General features: G+C 45.3%; 7 protein-coding genes across 7 annotated transcripts; 5 read left to right on the forward strand and 2 right to left on the reverse strand.

The window, feature by feature from the left end:
* Window positions 1-1,780: 1,780 nt before the first annotated feature.
* On the forward strand, window positions 1,781-3,680 carry PAAG_02771 (vacuolar protein sorting-associated protein; the record flags this gene model as incomplete). The annotated part of the gene is made up of 5 exons (XM_015844743.1): window positions 1,781-2,000; window positions 2,095-2,567; window positions 2,666-2,690; window positions 2,814-2,930; window positions 3,484-3,680. The coding sequence occupies 5 exons, from the start codon at window positions 1,781-1,783 to the stop codon at window positions 3,678-3,680; spliced, it is 1,032 nt and encodes a 343-aa protein (XP_015701821.1).
* A 546-nt stretch (window positions 3,681-4,226) lies between these two features.
* PAAG_02772 (hypothetical protein) lies at window positions 4,227-9,833 on the reverse strand (the record flags this gene model as incomplete). Its single annotated transcript, XM_015844744.1, has 6 exons — window positions 4,227-8,930; window positions 8,989-9,074; window positions 9,139-9,345; window positions 9,403-9,576; window positions 9,631-9,697; window positions 9,756-9,833. 6 exons carry the CDS (start codon window positions 9,831-9,833, stop codon window positions 4,227-4,229), a joined length of 5,316 nt encoding a protein of 1,771 aa, XP_015701822.1.
* Window positions 9,834-10,411: 578 nt separating this feature from the next.
* PAAG_02773 (ubiquitin-conjugating enzyme variant MMS2) lies at window positions 10,412-11,075 on the forward strand (the record flags this gene model as incomplete). The annotated part of the gene is made up of 5 exons (XM_015844745.1): window positions 10,412-10,484; window positions 10,559-10,638; window positions 10,698-10,823; window positions 10,880-10,944; window positions 11,015-11,075. 5 exons carry the CDS (start codon window positions 10,412-10,414, stop codon window positions 11,073-11,075), a joined length of 405 nt encoding a protein of 134 aa, XP_015701823.1.
* Window positions 11,076-11,348: 273 nt separating this feature from the next.
* PAAG_02774 (hypothetical protein) lies at window positions 11,349-12,533 on the forward strand (the record flags this gene model as incomplete). The annotated part of the gene is made up of 4 exons (XM_015844746.1): window positions 11,349-11,381; window positions 11,454-11,553; window positions 11,628-11,788; window positions 11,850-12,533. 4 exons carry the CDS (start codon window positions 11,349-11,351, stop codon window positions 12,531-12,533), a joined length of 978 nt encoding a protein of 325 aa, XP_015701824.1.
* Window positions 12,534-13,250: 717 nt separating this feature from the next.
* Window positions 13,251-14,016, reverse strand: PAAG_02775 (hypothetical protein; the record flags this gene model as incomplete). The annotated part of the gene is made up of 2 exons (XM_002795253.2): window positions 13,251-13,891; window positions 13,950-14,016. The coding sequence occupies 2 exons, from the start codon at window positions 14,014-14,016 to the stop codon at window positions 13,251-13,253; spliced, it is 708 nt and encodes a 235-aa protein (XP_002795299.2).
* A 355-nt stretch (window positions 14,017-14,371) lies between these two features.
* PAAG_02776 (TPR domain-containing protein) lies at window positions 14,372-15,636 on the forward strand (the record flags this gene model as incomplete). Its single annotated transcript, XM_002795254.2, has 2 exons — window positions 14,372-14,922; window positions 14,985-15,636. 2 exons carry the CDS (start codon window positions 14,372-14,374, stop codon window positions 15,634-15,636), a joined length of 1,203 nt encoding a protein of 400 aa, XP_002795300.1.
* A 381-nt stretch (window positions 15,637-16,017) lies between these two features.
* Window positions 16,018-17,771, forward strand: PAAG_02777 (NAD-dependent histone deacetylase SIR2; the record flags this gene model as incomplete). Its single annotated transcript, XM_002795255.2, has 5 exons — window positions 16,018-16,282; window positions 16,353-16,663; window positions 16,732-17,277; window positions 17,349-17,528; window positions 17,589-17,771. 5 exons carry the CDS (start codon window positions 16,018-16,020, stop codon window positions 17,769-17,771), a joined length of 1,485 nt encoding a protein of 494 aa, XP_002795301.1.
* Between the last annotated feature and the right edge of the window lie 279 nt (window positions 17,772-18,050).

An 18,050-nucleotide genomic window follows, 5' to 3' on the forward strand; every position in this document is an offset into this window, starting at 1 on the left:
GGGTGTTGGACCAAGCTAAATGAGGATTCCCTCCTCAGCTGGCATTTGTTGAAGATATTGCTAATTATCTTCTTACCTTACGGAATTCCACTGCCTCCACTACCTCCCCCCCTCGGGTCAGCAAGAACTGGATTTCAAGGCTGATTAAACATTGTACGGAGCTCCGAAGCCGCTATTCCAGACACTATAATCATGACTGGGCCAAGTGTGAAGATCAGCAGGTTATAAAGGATTGGTTTAAGACCTTAGGAGATACAATTGCTGAGCATGGGATTGTGCCAGAGGATATATACAACTTTGATGAGACTGGCTTTGCTATGGGGCTCTGTGCCACTACTAAGGTCATTACTAGTAGTGAGCACTATGACAGAGCAAAGCTCCTACAGCCTGGAAACTGTGAATGGGTGACTGTAATTGAATCAGTCAACGCGTCAGGATGGGCTCTACCTCCCTATCTCATCCTCAAAGGCCAGGGCTTGTTGGAAGGTTGGTTTGAAGGCCTTCCAGAAGGCTGGAGGCTAGATGTCAGTCCAAATGGTTGGACTACTGATGAAATAGGCCTGAGATGGCTTCAATGGGTGTTTATTCCAGCAGCAGATCCTCGCAGAGTTGGCAGATCTATCCTTCTTATCCTGGACGGGCACGGCAGTCACCTTACCCCAGAATTTGACCAAATCTGCAAGGATAATACTATAATATGCCTTTGCATGCCACCTCATTCCTCTCACCTTCTGCAGCCACTAGATGTGGGTGTTTTTTCAGTTTTAAAGTGAGTGTACAGAGATCTAGTTCAGCAGCGAATGCAGCTTGGATTTAATGCCATTCGGAAGGCAGATTTCCTAGATGCCTACCCTGCAGCACGCGCTGCAGCCTTCAAACCTCAGACTATTCAAAATGGCTTCAAGGCAACTGGAATAGTGCCCTTTCAGCCTGACTACGTCCTCCAGCAGCTGGATATTCAACTACGGACCCCTACCCCCCCATGCAGCAGCTCTAGCAATTCAATCATGTCCTGGGTGCTTCAAACACCTAGTAATCCCCAGCAATTACACTGGCAGGCGAATAAGATCAAGGGCTTAGTGAAGGGTCAGCCTCAAGGCTTTGTGGAAGGTTTTGACCAAATTATCAAGGCCTGTGAATATGGGATGGTCAGTGCCACAATTATGAAGAAGCAATACCAGGATATATTCAACACCAATGAGATAGAGAAGCAAAAGCGCAAGAGATCTTTTTTTTAGGCGCCGAATTGGGCAGGAAGTAGGAGGTTTAACTAGTGAAGAAGTTCAAAGTCTTCTAGTAGGCCCTATAGAGCCTGCAGAGCCTGTTGAACAGCCAGTTATTCAACCCCCCCAAGCCTTCAGCTGCTGAGCCCACAGCACGCGTATGAGCGCCACGAAGATGCAGCAATTGTGGAATGCTTGGGCATACAAGACTAAGATGCCCTCAACCAAGTGTAATTTAATTTAATTTAATTGAGCTTTGTTGCGTTGAGATAATTTGAATTAAAAACTACCTAGTTGGGATACAGTGAATTTGCTGGCCGACTCGGTGTGGTGGCCGACTCAGTGTGGAATTACGTTAATAGTGGTCTGGTTGATTATGTAATTGTGCTTGGCAAAACGTCGGCTGCATCGCATCACCAGACTGAAGAAGAACTCAAGCCCAACGGCAAAGGATATATTCAAGAGGCAATTAGCTACTGTTGCTTATAGGTGCGCATGCAGATTCCGGAACGTCCATAGTAACCCTAATTCTACCGCCAAGGTCCCTTGTCGGTGCCATGTCGTCTTTCTTCTTTTCCACCCCTGTCGATATCGACATCGTCCTTGAAGATAGCGATGAACGGGAAACTGTCGATGTCAAACTAGACAAGAACAGAAGGGAGAAGGCCCCGCTGTATATGGATGGTGAATCTGTGAAGGGAGCGGTGACAGTGCGGCCTAAGGATGGGAAACGATTAGAGCACACGGGCATCAAGGTGCAATTTATCGGAACGATAGGTACGGTACATATGGCAATGCGCCATTCCTTCTTCACTTCATCCACCCAGTACTGAGGTTAACTTTATTGATTGATATGATGGGACTTGATTAGAGATGTTTTTTGATCGGGGTAACCATTACGAATTCCTCTCCTTTGGCCAGGAACTTGCTGCGCCTGGTGAACTACAGCATCCGCAAATCTTCCCATTCAACTTCAAAAATGTCGAAAAGCAATATGAATCTTACAATGGCATCAATGTCAAGCTCCGGTATTTTGTCAGGGTGACGGTTTCACGGCGGATAGCGGATGTTGTGCGAGAGAAGGATATCTGGGTATATTCGTACCGCATGCCTCCGGAAACGAATAGCCCTATCAAAATGGACGTCGGAATCGAAGATTGCTTGCATATAGAATTTGAGTATTCGAAATCGAAATATCATCTCAAAGATGTTATTGTAGGGAGAATATACTTCTTGCTTGTGAGGTTGAAGATAAAACATATGGAATTGTCGATTATCCGCCGCGAAACGACCGGATCGCCCCCGAATCAGTATAATGAAAGTGAAACGTTGGTGCGCTTCGAGGTATGTTAAAACCGCATTTTACCAAAACTGGCACCATCTGCGTTCAGAGGTGGAAACGCTGGCAATACCATTGGGTAGGCTAACTCGCGTGTTTGTAGATTATGGACGGTTCCCCATCAAGAGGTATTCAGATTTCCCCCTATCGTGTGGATATATTCCACGAAATTGCTTGACCACTTCTTTCCATCATCAACATGGTGTTACATACCATGTGACGAGCTGACAATCGTTATTTACCTTCACAAGGCGAAACGATACCCATTCGATTGTTCCTGGGAGGGTTCGATTTGACCCCCACGTTTCGCGATGTGAACAAAAAGTATTCGACTCGATACTATCTCAGCTTAGTTCTTATTGACGAAGGTAAATTTTTCCTGGCACTCGGAGGTCATTCTTTCTTTTCTATGGTTTTTTGATCTTCCTACCACGATTTGAATCTTGAGATCTCTTGGTTCTTATTTTCGGGCTTTGCTTATTCTCTCCACAATCCCATGCGCATCCCATTTCATCCAAACCCCTCTCCCAATTGCACACCTTTACGGTGATTGGATTACCAAACGGAATGTGAGCAGGATGATTTCTCACGGCTGGGGCTTGAGCGCTCCAATTCAGCTCTGTGTTTGGTTGATGGGAGAGGGGCCCCCACGCTAAGACTTCCCTTGCCGCAGTTCCTACACATCGACATTCTTTCCACATCCCTTCAATCAACCCCTTGGCCCATCGCATGACAACGGTGGAGTATCGGTCGGACGGATCAAACAGCCATGCCATCTATTTCACATTCACGTCATATACGTCACTTCTGACCCTGTCTATGTGCCCCTTGCTGCTTATGTTTGTTCACCGATGCCAAACCAAGAATGATCACAGGTTGAAGAACAAGACATGTGAAACGATGGCTAACCAAGTCTTCCAGATGCCCGTCGATACTTCAAACAATCCGAAATCGTTCTTTACCGTCAAGCCCCCGAAATCCCATTAACCCCTGAAGTTGCACAGCAACAAATTGACCAGCAACAACAACTCCAAGGTGAGCCTGTTACGTCAGCAGGTCCAACAAAAGACATGCAAACCGCATCGTTTGGAAAGCAGCCAGTTTCGGCCCCTGCATAGTTGATGCTGGATGGGGACGATGACGACGGGATGCAGGGCTGGTTAGATAATAGCAATGGTTCCATGAATTGTTGGAGTTGTGGTCATTGGCTTTTGATTTCCCTTGTTCCGGTTTTTAGAACAGACAATCACGTTGTGTATCATGAGTTATTCCTCTCAGGATGGTCTTTCAATATCTATTATGCTATTTTCCATTTTTTCAGTGTATTAGCCATAGGAGCTCTCGAATTGTTGTCCACCGTTTGCATCTATGGCTGCTGGTTTAAAGGTTTCCTGCATCATACTTCATGGATTATATAGCTAATCTCTGGTATCAAAGTGAATAACATGCCCATCAACGTAAAAAAGGTGGCATCCTGGGGGATTTGTAATCCTCCCAATGAAGACGGCTGAAAATGTGGGACGCAAAAATATATATATATATATTTGAATGAGAATATATGTTAATTAATAAAATAAACCGAAGTGAACATGAATAGTGTCAACAAATGGAGATGCTTTACACCAGGATCAAATAGCAGTATTGAGTTTAATCAATGCTATCCATCAATCATTTCCTTTGTCTACAGCCTCTCCGTCACTATCACCCCCATCCCCATCCCCATCATCCCCATCCCCATCATCCCCATCCCCATCATCATCATCTTCTTCTTCATCTTCTTCTTCTTCTTCCCCTCCATCCCCCGAAAGAGATGCCAACGCCCGTCCCAACGCATCTAAAACGCTACTATCTTCTCTCTCCTTTCCAGCAACTCCCATCCCCCGTACGACGAGCGGATATATCCATCCAAGATGTTTCTTGAACATCGATGATTTAACACCACCAACGCTGAGCGTCTTGCCACATCCCAAGGGAATAGCAGGACCCGCATCGGGAATTACACTTGGTTCACTTCTCAACTCAACTAGTCGACGGAGTAGATATAACAGCTCCTTTCGTGCTGGAGTCGGTTGCGGCATGAGTCCACGTAGCGGTTGGTCGGCGATGTAGGATTTTAGAGATATCGCGCAACGGAGGATTAGATAGGGAGAAACGGATTTTGCGAGGGATATATAAGGATCTGTCCTGCCTTGGTGTGTGGCTCTTGATGAAGATTCGGATGGCGGTGATTTAGGGGGAAGGGAACTGCTTGTGCGTGTTGATGCAAGGCCAAAGAGCGTGTCGATTAGCACATAAGACATTTTTGATCGGAGAGTTGGCGCTGGATCGTAGGTGCGGCCCATACGGATTTTATACAAGTCACGCAGCGGCTCCGTTTCGACTCCTCCAAGGGGTAAATCGTGGTGCTGTGGAGGATAGAGAAACGATGAGTTGAAAAGCGCACAGGCAAAATCGCGTCGTACTCTATCCGGTATCAAAGAGGAGCCTAGTGATGGTATGACCACGTTTCGGAGGCGGGAGAAAGATGTTATGTCGAATTCTTCATCTTCGTACACTGCATTGGGCTGCACATTCAATTTATTGTAATTATGGGCTGAAACAATCCCCCTAGAAATGTCAACGACACAACTCCAGAACCTATCTAGTTCTTCTTGATTAGAATTAGCATGTTGCTTCTCGATGTATGGGATAGAGACTTGAAGAATATCGAGGGAAACGGTCGTCGCCACCCGCCATAAAACGGGGTCCTGGTCTCTTCCATTCCAGTTATATTTATGGGTTATCTGGTTAGCCAGGTGTTCAAGCGCTCTGGCCAATGTGCCACCTGAGAAAATATCAATGAGAATGCCATGTTCCACTATATACCACCCTAGCAGTCGCATTGCAGACTTTGAGAATGCCACAAAGGTTGGCCTTCTTTTATCTTGAGCCGGTGACCACTTTGTTAACGCGCAGTCCGAAAATTCAGCAAGGCACCCAACAAGAGCTGGTTGAGAGGAAGTCCTCTCTAAACACATTGTCTTCAAGCATTCCATAGAAAGCGCCTGCAACTCTGACTGGTGATCAACGTCTGGAGTGTAGTGGGATGACACTGATCCCCAGATGGAAATTTGTATATTATTGAGGACTTGGTCAATATGTGATTCCGTTAATGTATTCTTCAGGAGCCGATATAGCTGCTTGAAACAATTGAGATATGCTATCAAAGTATTTTGATTTAACATATCTAAATTTGGTTGATCATCTCCTTTGATCGGGTGGCCATCAGTCCAGACAGCCCACGCAGATTGCATAGGTTCGAGGCCGATGTCTTCATAGCCTTGTATTCGAGAGAGAACTTCCGAAAAACTTGAGAAGATAGATTCGTCCAACTCAAGTAGTTTAACCTTGATTATAGTGGCGAAATATTCCAATAGTCGGTTCCACGATTGAATAAAGCCCTCATACTGGATAATGGTATCGAAGTACGCAGCAATTAAGCTAGACAATCCTTTTGTCAGAACCACAACGGTCTCTATCCATGCTTTAAGTTCGACAGAATCACGACCTTCCGATCCCTGCGACACTCTCAAAATTTCCTTCTGTACCGAGTCTGTCATAGCAAAAAGAACCTTGTTCAAACAGAGATGCCAGGCTTTTGGTGGGAGTTGATGGCCGTACGCATCGAAAATTCGCAAGGAGGTCTGAATTGCAGTATTTCGAATTTCCGCCCGGTTGTCAGTACTTAAACCAACAAGATGTAGAAGGAGGAGCAGCCACAATGAATTTCTAGAAATTGAGAGATCTGAGCTCTTGGCTAGCGTGGTCAACGTCTCCTCGCTCGAAGAAACTTCCATATGACTTTCAATAGAGAACTTATCAATTTGACTTCGTAGAAAATCAGAAAGGTTCCAAAAGGTCGTTGTGGAAGTAAGCGAGATATTGAAATCCTCCATCTGTGACGCAAAGTTCGCAAAAGCTCTAACCAACTCTAAGAGACAGGGGGATGGTAGCAGGTTAAGGAAGTCGGAAGCAACAAGCTGAAGCGAGCTATATGCTGTTCTGACAAGCTTTGGAGACTTCACAGTTAAATTACCCTTAATCCTATGGGTAAGTTGGGAAGAAGCGGGTTTGCTCCCGTTCTCTAGCAGTAACTGCGGTTTATCAAATACACTTGATATCAGATCAAACACCAAGTCCCATCCGGCAACCAACGATTCTCCACACTCCTCCAGAATAGATTTTAGCGTCTCGAGTGCAAGTTCATGTACTTCAAAATCGGATGCGCGTTGTGAAGACTTCGCAGTCTGACTTATGTCATATAAAGCTGAGATCTGAATTTCCAAAGCATGCAAGCCCCGAAGTTGAACGAGATTTCGTAAGTTTGGATCGTCAGAGTTTCCGAGCTTTATTGAGTTGAATACAACGTTGTCAAGAACCTGGCTCGCATTCGAACGCAGGGACTGATTGATTTGGCTATTTCGAGTGATAGATACGAGATCCTCAACTAAAATGTGCCAAATCCCTGCTTCGTCTTTGGGGAGGGCTAGTCGTTCAATATTGGCTTTGGCCAACTCATTCACTTTTGTTAAGACAAATTTCAACTCATCATCTTGAATTCTCGACTTTCCCAGAGCGATAGAAAGAGAGCGTTTGTTTTGATGAATGCGCCCTATGGGCTTAGAATGTGCCGTAGACTGTGTGGATATAGGAAGATCCTCAGGGGTGGTATCCGGAATACCCTTGTTTGTCTCTTCGGATAGACGTAAGAGGGCAATTAAAATGTCCTTGAATGAGGTGCTATGATACTCTCCAGTGCTCTCAAACATTTTAGTCGCTGCAGCTTCGACAGCCATGATTTCGGTTCCAAAACCAGCTTTGGAAGGCTCTAAGGAAGGGGTAGCGTTGAAATCACTGGTCTGATTCGCAGATGTAGGCTTAGGGGTTGCGATGCTGGAAACGCTGATGATCAACTCTGCATGCTGAAGCGTTTCAAGTATTATTGACCATGCAGCCTGGTCCAAAGTAGGACCCAGTGCTATTCCAAGGTTAAGTAAGGCCCGCAAACACAATAATTTACGAGTGCTAAGAGTAGCAGAACTGTTATCTGCTGGTGGAGCGAGTGCATCAGGAGTAGTTTGGGACTTCTGTAGAGGCGATTCGGCAGTAAGAGAGGCTTGGGAAGTAACACTAGGGGACCTGTGAAGCGTGTTGATAGCAACGGGACCGACTGGGACAGCGGCCTTCCCAAGAGTAGTGAGAAATGTATCTCGTGGAGTGGATAACCTCAATAGACCAGCAACATGAGTTAACTTCTGGAAGGCTCTGACCAGATTGTGATAGAACTCTTCGTCCAGCGCGGCATATAAGAATGTCGAACAAGTCGCAAGAATAGCGGGCCAGCAGGAATCAATCATGCTCATGATTGCATTAATGTCATCGATCTGGGGGTGGGTTTTGAGGTCTAAAGGGTTTAGCGGAACAGCTGATCTCTTCGAAAATGTGCTAGAGTTACTATGCTGAAGTTCTGAGACGTCACTCTCTTTATTCGAGGTGAACTCCCTACGTTTTCGTTTGCTTTTAGATTCCGGAACTGTCAATGGCAGGATGAATTTTGCAACGCTCTCCGAAAATGCACTTATGCAATTAAGAACAAGGCTGTAAATATAGGTCTCTGGAGGCATTGGGTTCTCGATTTTGTCTAACGTTTCGAGGTACGGCGTACGAACAAGGCTCCATTGGCTGCTGATACCACACATATTCTCATTTGTGGCTGGGCCTCCAATAACGCCAGCAACAGTGACAGTCTCAAGAGCAACTTGCTCGTCCATAGTATTTCTTGAATTCGAGATACCCGTTGGTAAAGTTGACTGATGACTAACACCAATAAGTGACGGTTTTTCTGAAGCTAGCCTCACCAGACAAGCCATATGATCACGGACGATATCCCTGCGACCTTCTTGGCCGTCAAACAGTACGTAAATAACCCTAATAAGTCCCGGGTCAGAATATAACGCTCTGAATATCTCCATACAGATAACGCGTTTCCAGGGTACTGCAGCATCAGCATCAAGCAAATGGATCAGAAGCCCTAATGCCATCTCGCATTCCGTAATCAACTGTGGTAGATACCCTCTAAGTAGAAGGAGTAATATCCTTGCCACACGGACTGTCAGAGGAAAGCTATACCGTTCGGAAAAGTGCCTCACGGTCAGTGGCATCAACCGGTTGCGGAGCACCTGAATTTGTTCTGGATGTTTAGCGAAAACATCACCACTGTTAACCAGGATACTTTCGATTAGCTCAAGAACGAAAATCTTTGAAAGCGACTTGATATTGAGAAATCCTAATTTTTCTCCTTCAATGATACGGCAGAGATCATCCAAAATCTACAAAGGTGATCAGCAAGAACCACACAGATATGAAATATTGCACAGTATAATTTACCCGCAGCGCATCATAACTGGCAGAAGATATGCGAATCTGCTGTTCATCGACAGTCACCGTAGCACTGGGAACTGAATCTACCGTCGCTTAAGTAAAAGATCAGTATAGTGAGATGAAAACTCCGATAATGAACAGATTGGATTGACATACCGTCCATTTTAGAGACCTTATCAAAGACAGAAACTACGAGCTGTTGCAGTGTGGCTGCAGCTGTATTCGCAACAGATACGGTTTTACTGTTCTGTATGGTGGCGCACAATTCCAAAGAAGTTGCAAGAAGCGGTCCACTCAAGCTGATCGCATAATATTGAAACAGCGAGCCTAATGTCTGAAGCACTTTAAGTTGGACATCGAGACCTATCAACCTTTTAGTACTCATACAAATATCTACCAACCATAGGTGAGGTTATCAACCTAAATTCGTTGTCTCTTGAAGAGCATTGAGAACATCCCTGAGTCGTTCTGGTGGTAGCGCCCGGGAGGCCACCAGCCTCTGGACACCGACCACCCCGATTGCAGCAAGTCGAGCATGACGGGTTTGACAAGCAATCACAAAAGGTTTTACAAAATGGGGTTTTCGAAGCAAGTCTCTTGGAAAGTCAGTATATATGAATTAGCCCCATGGTTCTGGGTGAGCCAAACCTGCCGCTAGCTGGGCTTCCGAAGTTGACGGTAAACCCTTCAGCTCTGTCAAGGACTGCTCAGCTACCTAAATAATGACAAGTCAGTCAATGTTCATTTGGGAGTAGAGATACCTAAGACATTACATTTTTGAGATCAGAATTCTTCCGCTTCGATTCTTGTATTAAATTTGAGAGTTCTGTCTGCAGGATGTGGAAGGTCATGTCAAATGTGAGACTGAGTTCCGCGTCATAGGTGCGATACGTGCGATCTCCAGAAGTAGTAGCTAACAAACTGGAAAAGGCAAGTTCCTAACGGGATAATAAGCCTCTAAGATCGGTCCGCATTAAAAGAAATACGTGTAAATTTACTATAATACAAGACTTCCACGGAGACAAATATCAAACAGGAAGAAACGAGAAACACTGCCCAAGTGGAGATACCAAACGTCGTTGAACTTGTCCGCCGGAAATGCGCGACTCTTGCACACAAGGAGCGCCACTTGATAACTAGTTAACTAGTTAGTTAAGTTTAACTAACACTAAGATTAGATAAGCACACCTCAGAACCAGCCACACGCTAACCCATATAGAGCTAGTCCAGTAAAGCTGATATAATCCACGTAGTATGACGCAGCACGTGTCCTGCCGCGATTAAAGCCCGTCCTGCTTGATGGATCCCAACCAGAACCTCTTTTGGTCGGGTGTTGCAGTGAATTTCATCCCCTCTTTCATGTCCATACTTTTTGCTTTTGATATTGCAATTCGCCCTAGCTAATCCCTTGCATAATATCCCTGCTACAATGGCCACTGTCGTTCCCCGAAACTTTCGTTTACTGGAAGAGCTTGAAAATGGAGAGAAAGGGCGAGGTGCTGGTGTGTATATCGTTGTCCTGTCTGGCACATGTTGCGAGCTCGATGCTGACTATATCTGATACTGCTCTTAATAGAAGCCTGCTCCTATGGCCTAGCTAATGGAGATGATGTGACCATGACGAATTGGAATGGAACCATTCTAGGGCCTCCTCATGTTAGCCCGATACTTGTCTACATCAACTAGAAGCTCTCATTTTAACCGTGATTAATTAGAGTGTCCATGAGAACCGGATATACAGCGTCAACATTCAATGCGGTGAAAATTACCCTGACGTCCCACCGACTATCAACTTTGTGTCAAAAGTGAACCTTCCGTGCGTTGATTCTCGAACTGGTAAAGTATGCGTCCTTATCTCTAGCAAACTGGCAAACGATATGTTATAACAGTTCCACAGGTAGACCTGACGAAGCTACCTCGTCTTGCTGTATGGAAGCGAGAATTCACGATGGAGACGATCTTGTTGGAAATTAGAAGGCAAGCAAGCATGATTCCGAATATAATCCCCTCTCTATTCTAACTAAATCCATAGATTTATGGCTTTACCAGAAAACAAGAAGATCCCTCAACCCCCTGAGGGATCTAATTTCTAGATGAAACATTAGGATACCTCTCTCATTATGACTCAACGGGAGTACTGCTTTGGGAAGATGTGTTAAATGACTTTTGAGCGTGCTATGTATGATCCACCACATTTTATGAACGGATCTTTATCGTAAGCAGGGGGTTTGACCCGCCATAAACTTCGCAGTTCACAGGATATGAGCGTGTTGATTTTTTTTCTTCTTTTTTTCCCTGATGAATTATAAATCTTTTTTGGATATTTGTTGGCTTTTAATGCCATACTGAGGTGCCGCATCTACTCTATGTCTCTTTCGGATCTATCGAAATTCGAGAATGTACTAGATCATGTGACTTACATAGGTGCAACCGAATGAATCTGTTTCGGTTATTGATAAAGCTAACTCCAGGCACCTAAAGAGCTTTCCAAAGTTGCGAAAGATGTTGAATTAACGCCTACAAAGAATCCATTTTCGAATGCCCCCATTTCTGTTACCAAAGAGTTCGGGCGTCCATAGACTAGCATGTAGGTTCGTTACAGTGGATAAATGGCTGGATTCCTTTGACTTACAGCTCGTCCATAGGTCTTTCGCTCTATCACGCCCTCCTTTCCCAATCCTCCCGCCTGCGCTTAATCAACATCCAACCAGCACAAATACAAACCCTAATAAAGTCCAATTTCCACAAATATAAGCACTTGCAAAGCCCAAGCCAGATCGTTAACTCCTTGAAGGCGGGCTACGAAGTAAGCCTGACCAATCTTTACTGATGCATAATATTTCATACTAATAAAATATGCGCTCAAGGCATTGGATTTACTACATTCATGCAACCAAGGAAATACAGATAGCATTGACCGTCTTGGGCGCATTATTCAGCGCACCATTGATCTCAAAAAGGAAATCCACAAAAGCCGCGAAGTCCAAGCTGCCAACCACCGCCCCGAGAACCGCAACACCCACGCTCTTAGGAAAAGGGCAGAAGGCCGAGCAAGGAGACGTCCGGAAGCGCTCCGTCCGCACCCGGATACAGAACCTATCTTGTCCCGCCCAAGGCTACATATCAATGGGCCCCGCCACGTTCCCGTGCTTGTCGATGCCCGGGGTATTCCTTTCCTTCGAATCAAGAAGCCACAGCCCCCGAATTTGAGCCGTACAATCAGGAGCAAGTTAGATGCACGATGGAAAAAGATACTTCGTCAACAGAAGTTGGAGGATGACGTTTACCTCGCACAGCAGGAGGATGCGTGGGATCGTATGCTTGGCCAGCAAGATGAGGCTCGTTGGACTTCAATCGTTAGCGGGTACCTCGATTACACTATCAGAGCAATACAACATGAGGACCGAAAGAGCAAAGAACTTGTGCAGAAAATGTGGGAGATTGTGCTGAAGGAGCGTGAGCTTGCGGAGAAGGAAAGAGAGGAAATAAGGATGCAGCGACTAGCGCAGGCTGAATCTCTCAATACAGACCAGGCAGGGGCCATGCGATAGATGAAGTGAAGGATGTCTCTGCTAAAGGAAGTGGAGAAAATACCATCCCTGAATAGTTTCCCTCTCAATCGAACGAAGAATCACGCTCCTGATGGTATTACTGATGCACTGTGCCTGGTACAAGCTCATTCTTGATACAGGGAAATTTAAGGCCTGTGTGCCAAACTTTCATTGTCAGTGATCAAAGAAAGATGATAACATATAACTTTTGATATCCCTGAAAGTCGCTAATCACCAACTTTTGAGGGAATCTAGTTAACATGCAGTTAATCAGAACCACTTCCTCAAGCTCACGTAATTTCATATTGTATTAGAGCTCTTGCAGGCAGTCTCTCAGAAGAAACGGAGCAGAGCAACGATTCATTATCTAGTGCCTCAAACACCCACTCCTGGTAATGCAGAATAAAGTATATGCCAAGAAGACAAAGACAGATACGCAATACCAAGTATGATTGTTCTTCAGTCCTGTGCTGTATTATCTCCCAAGTCCATCTAGGGCTTTGCGCAATGGATTCAGGAACTGGCTCCAGTATGCTCAGTAATAAAGGTGCTGGTAAACACTATCCTAAAGTTGAAGGCACATACATGCGTAGTGCCTGATATTACTTACCTTCCTTAAAACAGCCGTCATTCTACTCCTGATATGATAGATGTTCTAAAAATGCCAGGTGTCCATTTCACATCGATTATATTTAAAAGGAAGACCTCAATAGCATATCATAATGATACAAGTTCCACCTTTTCCATATCTGTAGGGAGAGAATCAAGATCATCTTCATCATAGTCCACCTTACCCGCCAGTCCTCTCTCCCACAATTCTTTCCCTGTAAGTCTCTTCTCCTCTTTTGCAGCAGACTTCTTCTTTTTGTCTTCCGCCTCCCTCTCTTCTCGCGTCCTTCGCTCCAACTCCTCGATCTCCTTCTGGAACCTACTCCTCCACTCCAAAAACGACTCCCGCGTTACTCCAGGGCCGTGAAATTTGCGATTCTCTTCCTCTTCTGCCTTGGCAGCTTCCATTTCCTTTAATGCCCGAACAGCGGCCTGCCTCTCGGAAATAAGCAGCTCTGCGCCCTCCTTTAACATATCAACAAGGGAAAATATCATCGCCATCCCCATATTTTCTTCAATGGTGGTCTGCAACGACTCTAGGAGACGATCGCGGTCTTCCTGTATGTCAAAGTGGGGGTGTTTGGGTGCATTTGGAGTGGAGAAGAGTTCGAGGTCTGGAGCAACGTCTGGATATTGAGGCGGGTATGAAACCTGTAGTATGAGGACGGGAGGTTCTGCATCGTCATCATCACCTGCGGCATTGGCGACATCCAAGGTTATCGATATTCGATATGCGGTGTCAGAAATATCTGGGGTACATACATTAGTTCTCAGTGGAGGACCATAAAGGCGAGAAGGAGGATATACCTGTAATTTCATTCGGAAAAATCGACTTAAGCGTCTCCCGTTCTTCTTGCTGCTCTCCGATGCCCATTGTGTTTTCACGTTAATGGTGAAGCTCGCGGGAAGGGTAAGATCGGCGCGGGGTCGCTGGATCCGTAGATGGTTTTTGCGAAAGATCAGATCCCGGACAAGTATATATAAATCGCTCCAGGGTTCGAGGAAACTAACATGTACGATTAAATATCCAACTTCAAGATTTATTCTTCAAGGCATGCAATGAGTATTAACCCCGCCTCACATGCAAACAGAGCAAACACGAAAAAAATGTCGAGCGGACTTGATTAAATATCAACTAGATCAGCAGAAAGGGATAGTTCTTCATTGCAATTAGTTAAAAGGCCTAACATTTACATACTGCTATAAAACGGCAGTTGAGAAATGCCCATATGGCCAAAACGCGACCCTCAAAGAAATCCTTAAAAAAAAGAGCAAGATCCGGCTTTGATGGCAGCGGATCTGCTGCGAGGAAAGTGAAGGAAGATCCCGCAATTCTTTTCGACCAAGCCACTGTCCTCCTTCAAACCGGTCAACCAGAGGCCGCCCTTCCTCTCGCACAACATGGATTCGATATTGCTACGACTGGATCCCCTAATGCGCTCCTAGGGTTGAACTTGCTTGGCCAAATATTTGTTGAGCTGGGGGAGATTGAGGCTGCGCGAGAACATTTCACACGGGCAGTTGCTCTAGATCCGAATGGAGAAATCCCCGAGTCCGAAGGAGGTGGCGCGGAGAAATTCCTATGGCTGGCGCAATTGAGCGAAATTGGCGGAATAGATAGTGTGAACTGGTTCGAAAAAGGGGTAGCAATCTTACGACAGAGAATACAATTGTTAGAGCAGAGCGGCAAACCTGATGATGTTTTGGCTGCGCAGGAACAGAAGAAAAAGTTGGCGCATGCTTTATGTGGAGTGGTAGAAATATACATGACAGATCTATCGTAAGTCATTTGGATCAGAGTTTGAAGGAGTGCCAGTACTGAAACGGAGCTTTTGAAAACAGATGGGAAGAGGATGCCGAAGCCAGATGTGAAGCTCTGGTTACGGAGGCGCTTATGGTTGCTCCTGATTCGCCGGAATGCTTGCAGACGCTTGCTTCAGTGAGAATATCACAACTTCGGCCTGATGATGCCAAAGCTGCTTTGTCGAGAAGCCTTGAGTTATGGAAAGATCTACCGCCAGAAAGCCCCTTGGTCCCAGACTTCCCCGCAAGAATAAGTCTTTCCCGGCTTCTGATGGAAGCCCAGATGGAAGGTGAAGCGATCGAAGTATTAGAGAGAATGGTTCTTGAAGATGATCATAGCGTTGAAACATGGTACCTGGGAGGATGGTGTCTATATTTGTTAGGGATGAGTGAAAAGCTTCCCCCTAATAACGGGAACCTCCCAGAGGTCGAACTACAACAATCTACACTACGCTCCAGCCGAAGTTGGCTCAAGCAAAGTCTAAAACTTTATGAGCTGGTTGGGTATGAGGATGTGAAGTTGAAGGAACATGCTGAAGAACTCGTCCAAGATCTTCAGAATCAACTAGGAGATGTTGATGTCGATAGCGACGATGAGGAAGATGTGGACGGAGAATGGGAAGATGAAAGCAAATGTCTAGATGATGACGATGACGGTAATAACAAAGATCAGAAAATGTCAGATTCATGAGAGCAGTTAAAAGTAAAGATATGATAGGATTTTTGTTTATAACTTAAATATCAGCTTTTTAGATACCAATTTTAGAGAAAAGAAGGGTAGCTTTTCCACAGGATACATGGAATACAAGGGCAGATTCATGAATCCATTTTTATAAGCTTCCCATTCATTACCTATCCAAAACATTCTCATAGCTTTGTTTCAGGGAATGCGGCGGAGCCGGATTATTACAAATCCGGGTTTCCTCAGAGTTAACTAGTTAACTCTCGATTGTCGCCGTTAAAGCTGCGAAATAATACTACTTTAACCACCCACGGCCAACCACCACCACCACCACCACCAATGTAAGCTGGAACGGCTTGCTACTGGTCGGGCACCATCCTGCTTCTCGTGATGGATCCAGTGCCGGCGCCTGCGGTGGACGAGCTCCGCCTGAAAGCTTCCGTGGTGGAGGTGACAGCAAATGATGGGCCGATATCAACAACTCCGCAAGGACACCGCCCCGATGTCGCTGGGGGCGTGTCACAGCCCGACTCTGACACTGAAGACAGTGATTTCGACACATCGGAGGACTCCGAGAGCTCCGGTAATAACTGGGAAACAAAGTCTCTTTACGAAGATTCTCTACAGTTCATCCGCGATGACCAGTTACATGACGGTATGGGACTTGTTTCCTCAGCCCCCGGTCAGACAAAAATAAGCAAAAACTGATCCAAAGGATTCTGTAGTCCCAGGGACATGCACATTAGCGGAGGCTGTCGCCTTTCGAAAGCGTCTTCATGCGATAGGGAAGGCTGCATTTGCGGAGGAGACCATAGGGCAGGGAACAATCACTGCGAAAAAACTTTGCACTGCATTTGGCATCATGCCTCCCTCGTTCCTTGAAGGCGCGCCAGACAGGGCGTACCATCCCTTACTCGTTATGGGAATTAACCGCGAATATTCAAGACGGATCAAACTACCAAATTACAATACTATCGATGATGCTGTCGAGCTGTTGAAAAAGGCAACGAACATTATCGTCTTAACTGGCGCTGGTGTAAGTACCCTGAAAGCTTTACTTGTAATAAAAGATTAGACAAAGGATGCTAATGCAAGGGTTCCCAGATATCTACTAGTCTTGGAATTCCAGACTTCCGTTCGAAAGACACCGGCTTGTATTCGAAGTTAGAGTATCTCGGATTGACCGACCCCCAGGAAGTTTTCGATATTAACTTGTTCCGTGAGGACCCCAAAATATTCTACTCCATTGCAAAGGACATTCTTCCGACGGAAAAGAAGTTCTCTCCAACCCATGCATTTATTCGCCTCCTTCAGGACAAAGGGAAACTGCTCACAAATTTTACCCAAAATATTGATAATTTGGAAGCAAATGCAGGGATTCTGCCCGAAAATCTCATCCAATGTCATGGATCCTTTGCAACAGCTTCCTGTGTGAAGTGCAAATTTCAGGTCCCGGGCGAACAAATTTTCGACAGTGTTAGAAAAGGGGAGCTTCCCGAATGCACTGCTTGCAAAGAGCGAATCAGGAACCAACTTTGCGGAATGAAAAGAAAGCGTAACTCGAACGGAGCCCATCGCAAACGACAAAACTTTGGCGATAGCTCCGAGGATGATAACGACTACGATATTCCTTCTCCTGGAGTCATGAAGGTGCGCTATTGTCGGCTCCCCGAATACAAAACACGTTCCGGCTAATTTGCCGGTTTTGCTAACTGGAATAGCCTGATATTACTTTCTTCGGTGAAGATCTCCCAGATGCGTTCTCGCAACGCCTAATTGGTCACGATCGTGAACGTGCAGACCTTGTCATTGTTATCGGTACATCACTGAAAGTGGCACCGGTTGCAGAAGTTCCTGGCATTCTACCTCGCAATGTTCCCCAGATATTAATTTCACGTGACGTATGTAAATGGGCAATTACAATCTTTATATCATTGAGTGCTAATTTCCCCTATTTACAGCCTGTGTCACATATTGATTTCGATATCGACATGTTGGGTGAATGCGACGTTGTTGTCTCTGAACTATGCCGTCGCGCCGGCTGGGATTTACAACACGAGATGATTCTCAAAGACCAGAAAGTCGACATTACATCGAAGGAAGGTTATGTCTCACGATTTTGGTTTACAGCTGTTAATCCATAGAATAGTCTTTTCCCTTTCTTGTCCTATTTAATTTCTTCGGTTCTCACTTCATTCCTACAAAGTTTCTCTCATCGTTCATCTTTTCTTCATTTTCCAGTGTTGTCAGTTCCCCAAATCTTTTCGATAGATTTTCGCCTTTATGCACTTTCCTGTGTTTGGCCTTTCCTTTCTCACAATTTTCTGCTCTGCCTGTTGGATTTGTTTCTCCTTTTTACCCTTCTTCGCATAGATGTTTCTGTAACAATACCTCTCCACATTTGTCTGCACACTTTGTTCTCC

This window comes from Paracoccidioides lutzii (assembly GCF_000150705.2).
Source record: "Paracoccidioides lutzii Pb01 unplaced genomic scaffold supercont2.6, whole genome shotgun sequence".
Lineage (NCBI taxonomy): Eukaryota > Fungi > Ascomycota > Eurotiomycetes > Onygenales > Ajellomycetaceae > Paracoccidioides > Paracoccidioides lutzii.